Source organism: Podarcis muralis, chromosome 4 (genome assembly GCF_964188315.1).
Source record: "Podarcis muralis chromosome 4, rPodMur119.hap1.1, whole genome shotgun sequence".
NCBI classification, from domain to species: Eukaryota; Metazoa; Chordata; class Lepidosauria; order Squamata; family Lacertidae; genus Podarcis; species Podarcis muralis.
Genome location: NC_135658.1, coordinates 54,739,448 through 54,754,053, shown reverse-complemented (window position 1 = coordinate 54,754,053; position 14,606 = coordinate 54,739,448). Strand labels below are relative to the sequence as shown.

At 41.9% G+C, this 14,606-nt stretch overlaps 1 protein-coding gene across 3 annotated transcripts in view; it reads right to left on the bottom strand.

Moving 5' to 3' along the window:
• TTC3 (tetratricopeptide repeat domain 3) overlaps positions 1-14,606 on the bottom strand; it is a 63,363-nt gene that overhangs the window by 40,026 nt on the left and 8,731 nt on the right. For all 3 annotated transcript variants that reach the window (XM_077927332.1, XM_028727150.2, XM_077927334.1), the window contains exons 6-14: positions 14,154-14,207; positions 13,450-13,573; positions 10,696-10,781; positions 9,741-9,835; positions 8,470-8,532; positions 6,036-6,090; positions 4,648-4,810; positions 4,504-4,552; positions 2,867-2,969 (exon numbers count right to left, since the gene is read on the bottom strand). In XM_077927332.1, coding sequence (XP_077783458.1) covers positions 2,867-2,969; positions 4,504-4,552; positions 4,648-4,810; positions 6,036-6,090; positions 8,470-8,532; positions 9,741-9,835; positions 10,696-10,781; positions 13,450-13,573; positions 14,154-14,207 — 792 coding nt within the window. The remainder of the gene's footprint in view (positions 1-2,866; positions 2,970-4,503; positions 4,553-4,647; positions 4,811-6,035; positions 6,091-8,469; positions 8,533-9,740; positions 9,836-10,695; positions 10,782-13,449; positions 13,574-14,153; positions 14,208-14,606) is intronic.

Genomic DNA, 14,606 nt, shown 5'->3' with positions numbered 1-14,606 from the left:
GCCAACAGTCTCTCATCTAGAACAGTCGTCATCACTCTACTACTTATTTGCACAATGGCAGGTAAAGAGGACGGGCAGGTTAAGCACTCTCAAAGTAACGTGAAGGGCCTGCAACCCCATCCTCCTGATGTCAAGGGACTAAGTAAATTCATGAGTCCCATCCACAGAATTACAGCTAGGTAAAATGGTATCAACTAGATAAGATGCACTGGAAGTTTATGAATCACCAAGACCAAAAGCCCTACGTCAGGGGTCAGCAAACTTTTTCAGCAGGGGGCCGGTCCACTGTCCCTTAGACCTTGTGGGGGGCTGGACTATATTGGGAAGGGGGGAATGAACGAATTCCTATGTCCCACAAATAACCCAGAGGTGCGTTTTAAATAAAAGCACACATTCTACTCATGTAAAAACACGCTGATTCCTGGACCGTCCGCGGGCCGGACTGAGAAGGCGAATGAGCCGGATCCGGCCCCCGGACCTTAGTTTGCCTACCCATGCCCTACGTGAACCTTCTCCAAAGATGCTCAGCTAGAGCGAATTCTGTTGGACTTTCAGCACCAGATGAAGACAATTCTAATCTCCCAGGATTTTTATATATTTTATTTTCAGATGTTTTTACTACTGCCTTGCTGTTCTTATGGCTGCTTTTACTGGTACCTTGTTGCTTTTATTTTTGTCTTACTGCTATTTTCACTGGGGACGGGAATTAAGCCTGGTTTTAAATTTGTTTTTATTATACCATGAGCCACGTTGGAAGCTGCTGAAAGAGAGCCAAAAAAACTTAATAATGGGGAAGGTCACTTAACAGAAACAAAAAGGACCGCAAGGCAGATAAGGAAAAAGATACAAAAATAGCAGGTTGTTGTTTTTGTTGTTATTCCCTACTCACCCTTTACCATAAGGTCCCAAGGCAGGGTTGAACAACGTTAAAATGCAACATTAAACCGTTTATGACTTTGCTAAGCCAGGACAAAATTATTAAGAATAACAGGAAATCTTAATTAGAAATGTGGGTAGAAAATTACTCTTGAAGAGCAAGACACAAAACTCCCCTTCAAACAATGACTACATTTAATTGTAGGAGGAAAACATAGTTTGGCATTAAGAGTAAGCAGGTATTAAAAGTAAGCCTGAAATTTGCCTAAGCCTTCCTCCCCTTCTCCTGCAAGCGAAGGGAAGGATTTCTGTCACTGGCTAGCAGGAAACATTATTTACTGCACTTGGACAAAATTGCAAACTCTCTCGTATCCAACAGCATGTCAAATAAATAACAAAAATGGAATTTGTATTATACAGTGGTACCCCGCAAGACGAACGCCTCGCAAGACGGAAAACCCGCTAGACGAAAGGGTTTTCCGTTTTGGAGGCGCTTCGCAAAACGAATTTCCCTATGGGCTTGCTTCGCAAGACGAAAGCCCATAGGGAAATCTCCGGGGACCTCTTTTAAATGCTAGCGGTGGGGAGCAAAGCCTTTCCCCCCCTCCGGCCTTCAGAAGAGGTCCAGGAAGGCTGGTGGGGGCCGAAAGGCTTTGCTCCCCACCGCCAGCATTTTAAAAGCAGTCCGGGATAGCAGGGAAGTGCTTCCCGCTATCCCGGACGGCTTTTGAAGGCAGGAGAGGTCTGCGAAGCCTGGGCGCGCTGATCTCAGCGCGCGCAGGCTTCGGCATGCCGGCAACTCTCCGCAAGCAGCGGCAGCGCTGCCGCTGCTTGTGGAGAGGTCCGCGAAGCCTTGGCCGGACAGCTTTTGAAGGCAGGCGGGGGGCAGCAAAGACTTTCGCCCCCGCCAGCCTTCAGAAGAGGTCCTGGACCTCTTCTGAAGGAGGGTGGGGGGCAAATGTCTTTGTCCCCCCTGCCTGACTTCCCAGGGGCTTTTAAATCGCCCCGGACAGCGGAGAAGTCCTCCGCTGTCCCGGGGCGATTTTAAAATGCCGCCCGCCAGCATTTTAAGATTGCCCCGGACAGCGGAGAAGTCCTCCGCTGTCCCGGGGTTTTTTAAAATGCTGGGGGTGGGAAGAAAAGCCCTTGTCCCCCCCCCCCCAGCCTTCAGAAGAGGTCGGGGGACAGACTGTCCCCGGACCTGGTCTGAAGTCGGTTTCCCTAGGAACGCATTAATTGATTTTCAATGCATTCCTATGGGAAACCGTGCATCGCAAGACGAAAAACTCGCAAGAAGAAAAAACTTGCGGAACGAATTAATTTCGTCTTGCGAGGCACCACTGTATTTGCTATTGTGACTTCTAACTGGTGCTAGAATCCAGGAGATATCGCTCTATGTATTGCTTCACAATCAACCAATATGGATGAGCCTGTGCTATTACATTATGCTCTTCAGCTATTTGAGCTTTGAAATGTTTCAAATTTCCAGATTAAGAATATATATGGCTACCAACGAAGCAGCACAGACACTTGCTTTCTATCTCATAGAGAAATACTATTTTCGCCCAGTAGCAACCACTCTTGCTTCTAAAAAAATCCTAGTTAAAGCTGATCCTATGCATATTTATTTGGAAGCAAGACTGGCTTTGTTCAATGGAACTATTTTCATGATTTAAAAAGTGCTATGTTTAAAAGGTTTGTTGCTTTTTTCAGTCACATTCACAGATCTTCTTATAACAGGCCAAGTAGCTAGTTGCTTGCCAAGTTCAAATAACTTTAAAGTGAGATAAATTAATACAAAGCCAGGCTATATCACTGCCAACAAAAAGTTAAAGCGACAGCAGAGTCAGGGTTGGCAAGGTAAGGAGCAGGAACCTAAGAACCCTGAAAAATATATTCATGTTTAAGGAAATTTCTGACAGCACTGTCTTCCAGACAGCAGCTCTCAGTAGCATTTGCATTTAAAAACAAGCAAACGAAAACAACTTACCTTTGTATGCTTCTGTTTACCAAGATTGTTGTCAGGCTGCGTTTTCTTTTCATTGTCAGACTTCTTTGATTCCTGGGCACTGACTGAAGGAGATTCTGTAGAACTAAACCAATAATTCAAAATAAAACACACATTGCTTGTGGGGGAGGGGGGTGCCAGAAGATTATGAATTGTTTTAGGATCCAGAAACGTTCTTTTGCCATCGTTCTTTGGTAATAAAATAAAGCAACACCCTATCATAAGATGTGAAGAGTTGTTTTCTGCAACATTTACATTAAGAATAACTGTATCTACAAATGCAACCTTTTTCGTTCAGGATCCACTTCCTTCTTTACAGCAGGAAGAGAGCAGCTGGGCTCTTAAGAGAGGCACACAGGGCTGTTTTCCTTTTCTAGGGAGTGAAGGACAGTTCTGAAGGCAGCTTTCAGAACAATTGACACTGCTCCAACATTGGAAGCAGAGAATGTAAAAAAAGATACAGGACCCCTGTACAGTTAAGTCCATTCAAAGGTGACTATGGGGTTGCAGCGCTCATCTCGCTTTCAGGCCGAGGGAGCCAGTGTTTGTCCAGACAGCTTTCTGGCTCATGTGGCCAGCATGACTAAACCGTTTCTAGCACAACGGGACACCGTGACGAGTGCCAGAGCACACGGAAATGCTACTTACCTTTCTGGCACAGTGATACCTATTTATCTACTTGCACTGGTGTGCTTTTGAGCTGCTAGGTTGGCAGCAGCAGGGACAGAGCAATGGGAGCTCACTCCGTCATGGGGATTCGAACTGCCAACCTTCTGATCGGCAAGTCCAAGAGGCTCAGTGGTTTAGACCACAGTGCCACCCGTGTCCCTAAGCAGAGAAGACACCAGGGCAACAAACATGTGGGTGAATGGTCACTTTTAACAAGGTAATTATCACTGCCTGCACTTTTCTGCATTCCATTGCCTTCTGACCTCACTGTTTACAATTCCTCCCTCTCTATAGCCATGCATATATGCATCCACAACTCCGGATAACACTTCAACACATCTGAGCATAAAGCTTCTGCCAGAATGAATTTGTTAGTCTTCCACAAGACCCTTTATATTGTTCTTTATTATATTTTACTGTATTTTTACCTTATTTTTGAAAGCCACTCTGGAAGTGCTGAAGGATATTTTAAATAAAGAAATAAAAACTGGGGGGGGGGGGGAATCAATGGGCTATTTCCCTCTTTGAACACCCATGTTAATTAAGAGCATGACTTCATGTGGATTAACACTTTCAATTGCTTTAAAAATCTTTTTGCCCATGCAATCCATAGGTGTGGAAAGCAGTAAAGATATGCCCTTCTAAGGAATATTTATGTGCAGCCAACTGTTTTAAAGCTTCTTAGTGTTTGTTTAAATTGAACCATAAGGCAGTGTTGTTGTTTAATTCATCTTAAATTTAAAAGAGGGATAATCTTTGAGAGCCTGACACTTACAGAAATTAAGTGCTAATGAAGCATTCTTACTAATAGGAAATAGTGTTTCTATACCTCATGAATTTGTCAAAATCTGTAGTGGTACCAAATCTGTGCTGGTAAAATATTAATTTAGCCCGTTGTTACTTGACTTTTATTTACTTTCACATATAAAGTAAAATAGAATTAAACTTACTTTTTCTGAACTACTGCCTTCTTTATTCTGTGTTTATTTTGTTTCACACCTAAATACATGATAAAAAAATTGATTCACTAAATAAAATTTATTATACAAAGTATTTTACTGTATTTAAAGACAATCCGAAAGAGGAAAGGTTACCTCTCATTTCATCAATTTGCTTTTTAAATTTCTCATGTTGCTGTATAAGATCCTTAATTCCTTCAGGATTATTTCTGCACAGCTCTTGGCCTTTCTCATTTGCTTCTAGTGCTTTTTTGTGCTCCCCCAAGAGATAGAGTGAATCACAGAATCGATAGTGTCCCTACAAAAAAAAAGAACAAAGAATTTACCACTCCCCTAAATAGAGCACATTTTGCCAAATAAAAACATTTTCACTCCTATTTTCATCATATGAGTCTAAAAGCCCAACCCTACATTGGCTCCCAGTATGTTTCCGAGCACAATTCAAAGTGTTGGTGCTGACCTTTAAAGCCCTAAATGGCCTCGGTCCTGTATACCTGAAGGAGCGGCTCCACCTCCATCATTCTGCCTGGACACCGAGGTCCAGCTCCGAGGGCCTTCTGGCGGTTCCCTCACTGTGAGATGTGAGGTTACAGGGAACCAGGCAGAGGGCCTTCTCGGTGGTGGCACCCACCCCGGGGAATGCCCTCCCATCAGATGTCAAGGAAATAAACAACTATCTGACTTTTCGAAGACATCTGAAGGCAGCCCTGTTTAGGGAAGTTTTTAATGTTTGATGTTTTATTGTTTTTAATATTCTGTTGGGAGCCGCCCAGAGTGGTTGGGAAAACCCAGCCAGATGGGTGGGGTATAAATAATAAATAATTGGAGGGATTTTCATCTAGTAGAAACTTAAGTGTTGGTAGCCCCTCCTTTACTGAGCTCCACCTCTCCCTCCTGTTCAAACTTTAACCCCTGAAGAACCAATAGTGTATCACACTACAATCTGTACCACTTCTCATTAAGTGGCACCAAACCCCAAGGAGAACATTTCTGGGGAATGAATGGGAAATGGGCAAAAATCAAATTTCCCCACTCTCTCTAAGTGGGCACTGGGAGTGCCTCTTCTGTGAGCAAAACTCTGGCGACAGGATCTCTGGATCCAATCCTATGCCGGCACATGGTAGAAAGCCAGAATCAACATGAATCAACATTAGATCACTAGAACACTAGATGCAGAAAGTGAATCTAATACGTACTTCTTAAAATTGGGTAAAGGAGCCCAAAGAGACCATGCCCTAAAAATAACTGGTATGGGTTCTTTCAATTAAGAAGCTGCCAAGGACATAATTTCTACCTACTCACAAATATATTACATTTAGAGATTTTTTTTCTATATTAACCAGTTTAGAAATGCTTTTTAAATAAATAGAACTATTGCATACAGGGTATCTATCCCCCCAGTGATTTATAACTAGTCAAATTAACTCAAAAAGGGAAGCTTCCTGTTTATATAATGGTTAATGTTCAATGTTTTCTGACTTGAGTTCCAGCAAAGACAGATCTGTGAAAGAAATGCAGCTAACCTTTGGCCAGTTGGGCTTCAAAATTATGGCTCTCTTCCCATCACACAGGGCCTTTCTGAAAACAGGAAGAAGATACGATACTAATGAATGAGGAAAATGTTCTCATTCAAATACAGTACATTTTTAAGCTTTTCAAATTGCAAGACTAAATCCAAAAACTTGAGAAAGTTCTGTCTTTAAAAGATAAGAAATTTCACTCACCATAAATTCCCATTCTGGAGAGCAGACAGAGGATTCTTCAACTTACATCTCCTCCTGGGGGGAGCCAGGTTCAAATTCTGACTTCCCCAGGGGGAGGGGGTATTTTTGTCTTCACAGACCTAGCCTTGCAGAACCAAAGCCTTTCACGTTTACCTCCCTGAATGATGCTGACTACTGAGTAAGACAGTCAATAGTCTTTCCTTCTATCTGAAGGCTTGTTCCTGCCAGGTTTTCCTTCCGAGTACTCTCAGAGGATACGAAGAAAGATATTGACCCAAACAGTTCAATGCTAACAGGCTTCGTCAACAGAAAAGGACATCTCTGAAAGGTCCAATATACCATCCAGCATTCCTACAAGTCTAACCAAAACACTAAGCCGGGCAGACTGTCCACTCTGTAAAGTTGGAATCTATGCTAATTTACAAAAAAAATATTCACCTCCAAGATACAGAAAAGCAATACAGAAAATACAGGACAGGTTGGGATCCAAAGAGGTGGCTTGGGTCATACCTGGTGGAATTTATCATATTTATTTTTGCTCTAAGCACCTGATCTCCTTACCATCCAATAAACTACTTTTTTGAAACTATCTGCAGTTTCAAAGTACTTCACTGAACTAGTTCTATGCACTAAACATCAGGAAGAGCTTTCAGACGCTAAGAGCTGTTTGACAGTGGAGCAGTCTCCCTTCTAGTCTTTTGTTGGAAGTCGCCCAGAGTGGCTGGGGAAACCCAGCCAGATGGGCGGGGTATAAATAATATATTTGTTATATTATTTTCAGCTTTGGCCCCAGCCTGGTGGAACACTCTGTCGCAGGAGACCAGGGCCCTGCGGGACTTAACATCTTTCCACAGGGCCTGCAAGATGGAGTTGTTCTGCCTGGCCTTTGGTCCAGGCCCAGTTTGACCCCCCTCTATGGGACCCTGTAAGTTACCTCTTTGGCCCTTTTATCGGCTCACGTGGAACCAACATGGATAGCTGGCCCTGATGAATACTTGAGGTTCCCAACCCCTATGGTTGTAATTCGTGGGCAATCATCTAATTTTATCCTGATTCTAATTTTTAAGCTGTATTTTAATCAATTGTTTGATTGTGTTTTGATGTATTTGATATTTGATGTTAGCCTCCCTGAGCCCGGTCTTGGCCAGGGAGGCTAACATCAAATATCTTACTTACTTACTATATTATTATTATTATTATTATTATTATTATTATTATTATTATTGACTCTCCTCCATTGGAGGTTTTCAAGCAGTGGTTGGATGGCCATCTTTGATGAATGTTTTCGTTAAGATTCCTGCATTGCAGAGGGTTGGACTAGATGACCCTTGGGATCCCTACAATTCTTTTGTTCATTTGTTCTTTGGTCTCTAACCACTGTGTATTTCTGTCTTTAAGAGATCACTTTTTTTTATTTGACACTAACATGCATTAAATGCAATGCTCACCAGCTTCCCCAAGATTCAAAGTCCCAAAAGAGATCAAAACTAAACCCAAAAGCTCTAAAAACTGAGATTAGCTGAAAACATTTCCAATTTAATGCCCTCCTCCTGAATTCCTTCCTTCCATTAAACTAAAAATTCATTGCTTTTTTGCTCTTGCTCATGCCATTGAGCAAGTGGGTGTGGAAGAGGATGAGACACTATGACAAAATGAAATAAATCCTCTCTAATGTAAAATAATACTAAATTTCGCAGCTGAAAATTTAACTTTATAAATGTGCGGATAAAATGTTTCATAGCCATTTAGTCTCTTAAAGCAACACAGCTTTAAAAAACGGAGCATGACATTTATATTCAGTTTAGATAAATATACTTAGGCAGTGTTTGAACACTCAACTGCAAGCCCTCTCAAGCTTTCACACTCCTCCATTCCCAGTCCCTTCTGGCCAAGGGGTTCGAATGCATAGAATTCCACTTGCCTTTTAAGCAAACTTTTGCCATTTCATCCAAACCAAGAACTGTGATTAACTGTGGTTAGTTTAATAAGCCAGCTTCATAAACCATGATTTGAAGTAGACTTGTTTTAAACTAACCACAGTTATCAATACCCACAGCTGAATAAGAACAAGAGCTTCCAAACTTCTCTTTCCGATCACATGTCATGCAGAGGAAGAGGGGAGCATATGAGCCCAGGAGAAAAGGCTAGAGTCACTTATGTAACACTAAACCATAGTTTAGGGTTCCATTCAAATGTAGTCATTGAATCCCATGGGGGGGGGGAATATACTTACTTATATTGTCCAGTTCGGATAAAACAGAGAGCCCGGTTGCCATAAAGAATGTGATTTTCAGGCCTTTAAAAAATGTTAGATTGCATTCAGTTTATTTACTCTGAACCAAAATAGTCTCCTGAAAGTTGAGCCATACATGTATTTATATGCAATTATCCAATATGACTTTTCTGCCTTAGTTTGCATTTTTGGTAGCAGTTAATACGCAAGGTTTGAAAAGTTGTGGTCTGCATAACAAACTCATTGAGAATACTTTACAGCAGTCTCCCCATGTAGGGTGAATTCAGAAACAGGAACACCTGCAGTCCCAGTGTCAGCCTAACTGAAGCTAAAAGTCACAATTGTTGCAGATAACATAGGTAGTGATTGCTGCAAATAGTAAGTACTACTGATAGGCACAGCACTCAATTTCAGTACTGTAATACTGATTTGTATTAGTGGGGCTACTTACCAGATACATTGCCAAGCTTTGCTATTCTAGTGGTTTCAAATATGACAGGTTTTTTAAAATTCTGCCATCCTGTATCTCTACTGAAAAGCTATAAAATACACAGTTCTCACAAACAGTGCTACTCAGCTGACAGTAAGGCTTCCAGCAGCAGAGCATTTCCCCCCCCCTCCCCCTTGCAGACCCCTCATACTCTCTAAATTGCTCTAGAAAGTTGGGAAACCCCTCAGAGCAGATTTAAGTGGTGCACCGTGAGCTAGTGGAGCGAAGGAAGTGGTTGAAAATTGCTTCTTTCCTCTAGGAAGCCTTACTATCAGCTGAGGGACACTGGTGGACAAAAGCCATGGTGTATTAGGAACGGCTACCAAAAGAAGAAACAGTGGGGGGCGCACTGTTTCTTCTGTCTCAAAAGACCAAATCTTAATCCAGATTGAGGTGATAAATCATCTGGTTTGTTAAACAGTCACTACTCCCTACTGGACCTTTAAAATCCTACTTAAGGGATTCTGCTCTCAGGTCAACATGATCCACTAAAAGATGCTAATTGTTTGGTGACAAGAGCCAAGGACAAAATAAACCCCTCTGAAAGCAAATAGACATTTTCAGGTGAAGTAAAATCTAATTAGAAGGGCACTAAAGAATGCAAAGAAACACTACAGTACCCATAGTGCATTCCATACCCCGTACTCTGTATATGTGCAGCTGTCTTTGGGAACTACTCTTCTCTTCAAATAGAAAATATCTTTCATCTTCTGTCCAAAAAGGTTCTTATCTCAAATGCACGTTTCTACACCTTTGTTCATTAATATAATTTATCCCTTACCATAATTCTATAGCTTTTGTATAGGAAGCGGCAGCAATATCAAATTGCTCTTTAGCAAATGCTTCATTTCCCCAATTTTTCATGAGATCACTTTTCTGTAATGAAACAGGACAAATTCAAATTAACTTCAATTGTAAAGCAATTTCAGATGGTTGCATATATATACAGTTTACTAAATTCATCTTGAACTATGAAACATCTTTAAGTTATTTTTAAGATTGTGTTACACAATGACTGTGTTTGGATGCTAACAAGCCACGATACAAACAAGCAATTTCAACAGTGAGACCATTCTCTGATAAATCCTTGAATCCAGAACACTCGAACAACTATAGGCATGTTGCAAACGTTCCTTTCTCGGGTAAAGTTCTTGAATGGGTGGTTTTGAACCAACTTCAGACCTCTTGGATGAGTGTGATGGCCTTGGTCACCCTTGCAGTATGACGACTTGTGTTGGGACAAGGGGAGTGTGTCCCTGTTAATTCTCCTTGACCTCTCAGTGGCTTTCAATACAAATGACCATGGTATTCTTTTGGGGAGACTGTCGGAGCTGGGAGTTGCGGATACCGTTTGGCAGTGATTCCACTTTAACTTGGATCGCTGCTTGGAAGAACCTCCATTACAGGGTTCATCAGGGTTTGATTTTATCCCCCATGCTATATAACATCTTCATGAAACTTAGTGGGGGTCATCCAAGAGTTCTGGAATTTGCTTTCATCCGTATGCTGATGACACCCGACTCTACATCTCCTTTACAGCTCAAGCAGATGTGGCGGTGAATGTTCTGGACTGGTGCCTGGCCTTGGTAATAAACCAGATGAGAGCCAATAAACTGAAGCTCAATTGAGACAAGATTGAGATACCACTAGAGGGTGGCTTCTCTGACCAAATGAAAGGTGTGGCATTTACAAGCAAACTCTTATTTTTTTAATATAACGTTTTGTTTAAATCTTACCTTCATACAACCGTCACAGTTTTGAGATTCAAATGCTTCTATTAAGTTGTAGTCCTCCAATATAATTTTGCTTATAAGATGCTTGTCTACAAAGTGAAACACAGTACAATGTTTACTGCTACCAACTGTAGTATCGACATGTACTTAAGAGTTACTTTTCCCTGCCCAAAATTATTCCTTTGAGAACTATATAAATATCACACATATGTACACTAGTGTAATCCAAGTGAGTAGTTCAATCTTCCATTTTTATTTTCCAAATCAAAAAAGATTTCAAAGTTGCAGAAACTTTTTTTTTTTACTAACAAAGTCACTTTCTCCCAAATCATGCCACCTGTCCCTGGGCTGATGTCCCTTGAGCAAGGGAGGGAGAGAGGGGTTGAATTCTGTGTTGAATCCTTGTTCCCAGCAGGGAACCTTGTTCCTAACAGATGCTCAAAGTCAAAGCTAGCAAGATTGACACCCCCCCCTTGACTGTTGATGTAAAGTAAAGGTAAAGGTACCCCTGCCCGTACGGGCCAGTCTTGACAGACTCTAGGGTTGTTCGCCCATCTCACTCAAGAGGCCGGGGGCCAGCGCTGTCCGGAGACACTTCCGGGTCACGTGGCCAGCGTGACATCGCTGCTCTGGCGAGCCAGAGCCGCACACGGAAACGCTGTTTACCTTCCCGCTAGTAAGCGGTCCCTATTTATCTACTTGCACCCGGGAGTGCTTTCGAACTGCTAGGTTGGCAGGCACTGGGACTGAACAACGGGAGCGCACCCTGCCGCGGGGATTCGAACCGCCAATACCCACAGCGCCACCCGCGTCCCCCTGACTGTTGATGAGCAGGGGTTAAATCCAGCTCAATTTGGCTGTGCATGCCTGTTCAATGTCAGGAACAGTCAAAGAAAACAAACAAAAGAAAACGCCAGCTAGCTGGGTGAGGGAGAAGTCCCTCCTACAGTCCCTGCTTCCCCCACCCCCGGTCGCTGAAAGAAACTTGCTTTTCTTATGAGACAGACTTTGTTGCAAGATTTACAGTCAAAGGGGGAGGTGAGCCACGTTCTGTTATCTTATTTGAATTCTACGTCTGATTTGGCAAGAACTCCCCTGGAAAGGATGATTTATGGAGCAACTGGTCTGGGAAAGTTAATGAGCACACTCTTAGACTGTATTTTATGGGAAGTGGCAAAATGGCACCTGCCGCTTGAATAGGACTTTTGGATAGCGTGAAAATCAACACAGGACTATAACAATGTTTGCTTCAACTCACTTGTGGAAATAACTCAGAGGTTATTAAGAAAAAAAAGGATAACAACAAGAAGATTGGAAGACGGGACTTGTGAACATCAAAGCAGAAGAAATATGAGAGGATTGGACCCTTCTGAGCTTGAAGCATGGGTACCCCCAACAAAAATTTAAAAAATTCGGCAAAATATTTGGACTTTATGATATGTGTTGGCATAATTCGGATTAATTAATGAGACACAATTGGATTGTTAAATGGAAATTTAATAAAAATTATTTTTAAAAAAATAAAGAAAGAAACCTGCTTTTCTGAAGACATTAATCATGATGCGGATTTTTCACATGTGAAGCAATGCCTGTAAATTGTAGGAAAGGGATGGGAGAAAGAAGCGCTTTGCCAGACCAATGCTCAGCACCAGAGATTCTGGCATGTAGGCAGGACTACCTATTTCTCAACCTTGTAATGTTATAATGATGTGTGACTGGCAGGTGCCCCCACCCACCTGTCAAATTTGGCCTGCAAGGTTGATCCTATGGAGCCAAAAAGCTTCCCCATCCATGATATTTCAAAGAACAGGTTCACTTAAGTGTGGCCTGGGCCCCAAGAATCATGCAGCCCCTCTTGCTACCCAAGAAGCTACTCCAAGAAGCAACATGGCATGCAACTGGCACTGTATCTGGGAGGTGGTAGAAATCTATGATCCCCCATGCATGAGAATTAATGTCTCACTGATGCACAGAGTACTTTGGATCCAGGCCGATAAATTTACCAGCAAACAACCTTAAGGCACATGGCAAGCACAAAGTTGCCAACTGGTATATATTGGGAGGATGCGGTATTTCTGGTCTTCAACTGCAGAAATAACAAGTTAACTTGGTATCCCTCCTGACCTTGACTTCCTATCTCGAAGTAAAACTGGTAGTGATATGTTAACTTCAGCTTGGTCTAAAGGAAAAGAACACAGGCTAAGTAGTAGGCAGGATATGAGTCATCATACCAGTGAAGAATAAGCTGTTTCCTCAAAAAAAAAACAAAAAAAAAACACCACAAACTACATAAAAATCACTTTCTGTTAGGACTAGAGAAACAAAACAAAAAAGACAGTTGCCTTTATAGAGCTAGTATTATGGAACAAAGGTAACTGTGTTGATCCACACAAAAAACAACGTTTGGGCCATACGTTTTTGGGGGGAGAAACCAAAAAGACACAAAAACATGGCAAGCCTTTGATTTCTCAGAGCTCTTCACGAGGAATGATGTTCCATAAAAGTTTTATCCTGGAACTGAATCTAGAGCCTTTAAAAACCCCAATTATAATCATCTCACCGCTTCCTGCTTTGTGTAACATCTCACCTGTTGAAGAGTTCCGCAAAACTCAAAAGCTTGCCACCATTTCTGTGACTTTTTGGTTGGTCTTAGTCAAAGTATTACCCAACTGCGAGCCACAGAGTTTAAGATTAAGCAGGCACAGGAACACAACATTTTTCCATACACCACTCATTGTAACATTGTGTATAACTTACATTCAGCAAAGAAAACTTCTAGGAAAGGCCAACAATAGTTTCCAAGCTTTTCTAATTTCTGTAAAATACCGATGTCATCAGCATATTTTATCCAGTCAAGAGCATCATAAATATTGAAGATTCTCTATTTCAGATGAAGGAGAAATATAGAAGATACTATTATTTGAAGTACTTTTAAAAAACAACAAGTTAAAATTAAATACAAATATAGCCATTCAGGCATGAGGGTGTTAAATAGTATAAAGACTGCAGAATCAAGCCAGTGACCTGCAGTTATACTCTTGCCTCCATGAAAAGAATTAATTTCTGCAGACACCAAGAACTCTGCTGTTTATGCTGGATGGATTGTTATCCAATACATCCATTAGATCATTCTGATTGGGTTTTACAAACAGCAGTTTTTAGCTTGCTCCCAATGATCCACAAGTCACATTATCATTCTGACCCCATTGCATTTCAGATCATGAATGATCCACAACAAGCTTGCAGCTCCTATAAATCTGCTAACTCTAAGGAGGTCTAGGAGGGCCAGCGGCTGGATGGGAGATCACCTGGGAACCACTGGTCCGATGCCTTCCATGATGGATGAAAGGCAGGATATAAATGTTAGTAAACATTGTGTTCATTCAAAAAAAGTGGTGTGGAATTCAGACAAGGCAAAAAGGCTTCTAGTATTTGAACCCGGGAGTTGAAAACAAACTTACATTGTCTATTTCAGCTCCAATTTTCAATATGCCATTGATGAAACGTGGAACATCCTGGGGGTGGAGAGAAGAAAAAGAGCAAAGGCTTATCAACAACCCCAACCTGCACTCATTTAACACCATGTCAGTGATCTGAAGGGGTTTTCTAACTTCAGCTGAGATTCAAGAGTAAGACTACACAATCCTACCTATACTTACCAGGAAGGAACCCCCACTGAATCCAATGGGCCTTATTTCTGATTAGGCATGGGCTAGGATTGCTCCCAGACTTTGGCCCTCCCTCCCTCCCTAGAGAAACTAGACTGGCTGCCTCCTTATTGTCCTTCCGCCAGCAGATGAAGACTTTCTTATTCTAGCAGGCTTTCACAAACTGATTGTTTTTCATGAAAGGGCTGCCGCCATGCTGATTTCATTATAACTACTTGTATGGCTTCAATGTGGGACGCGGGTGGC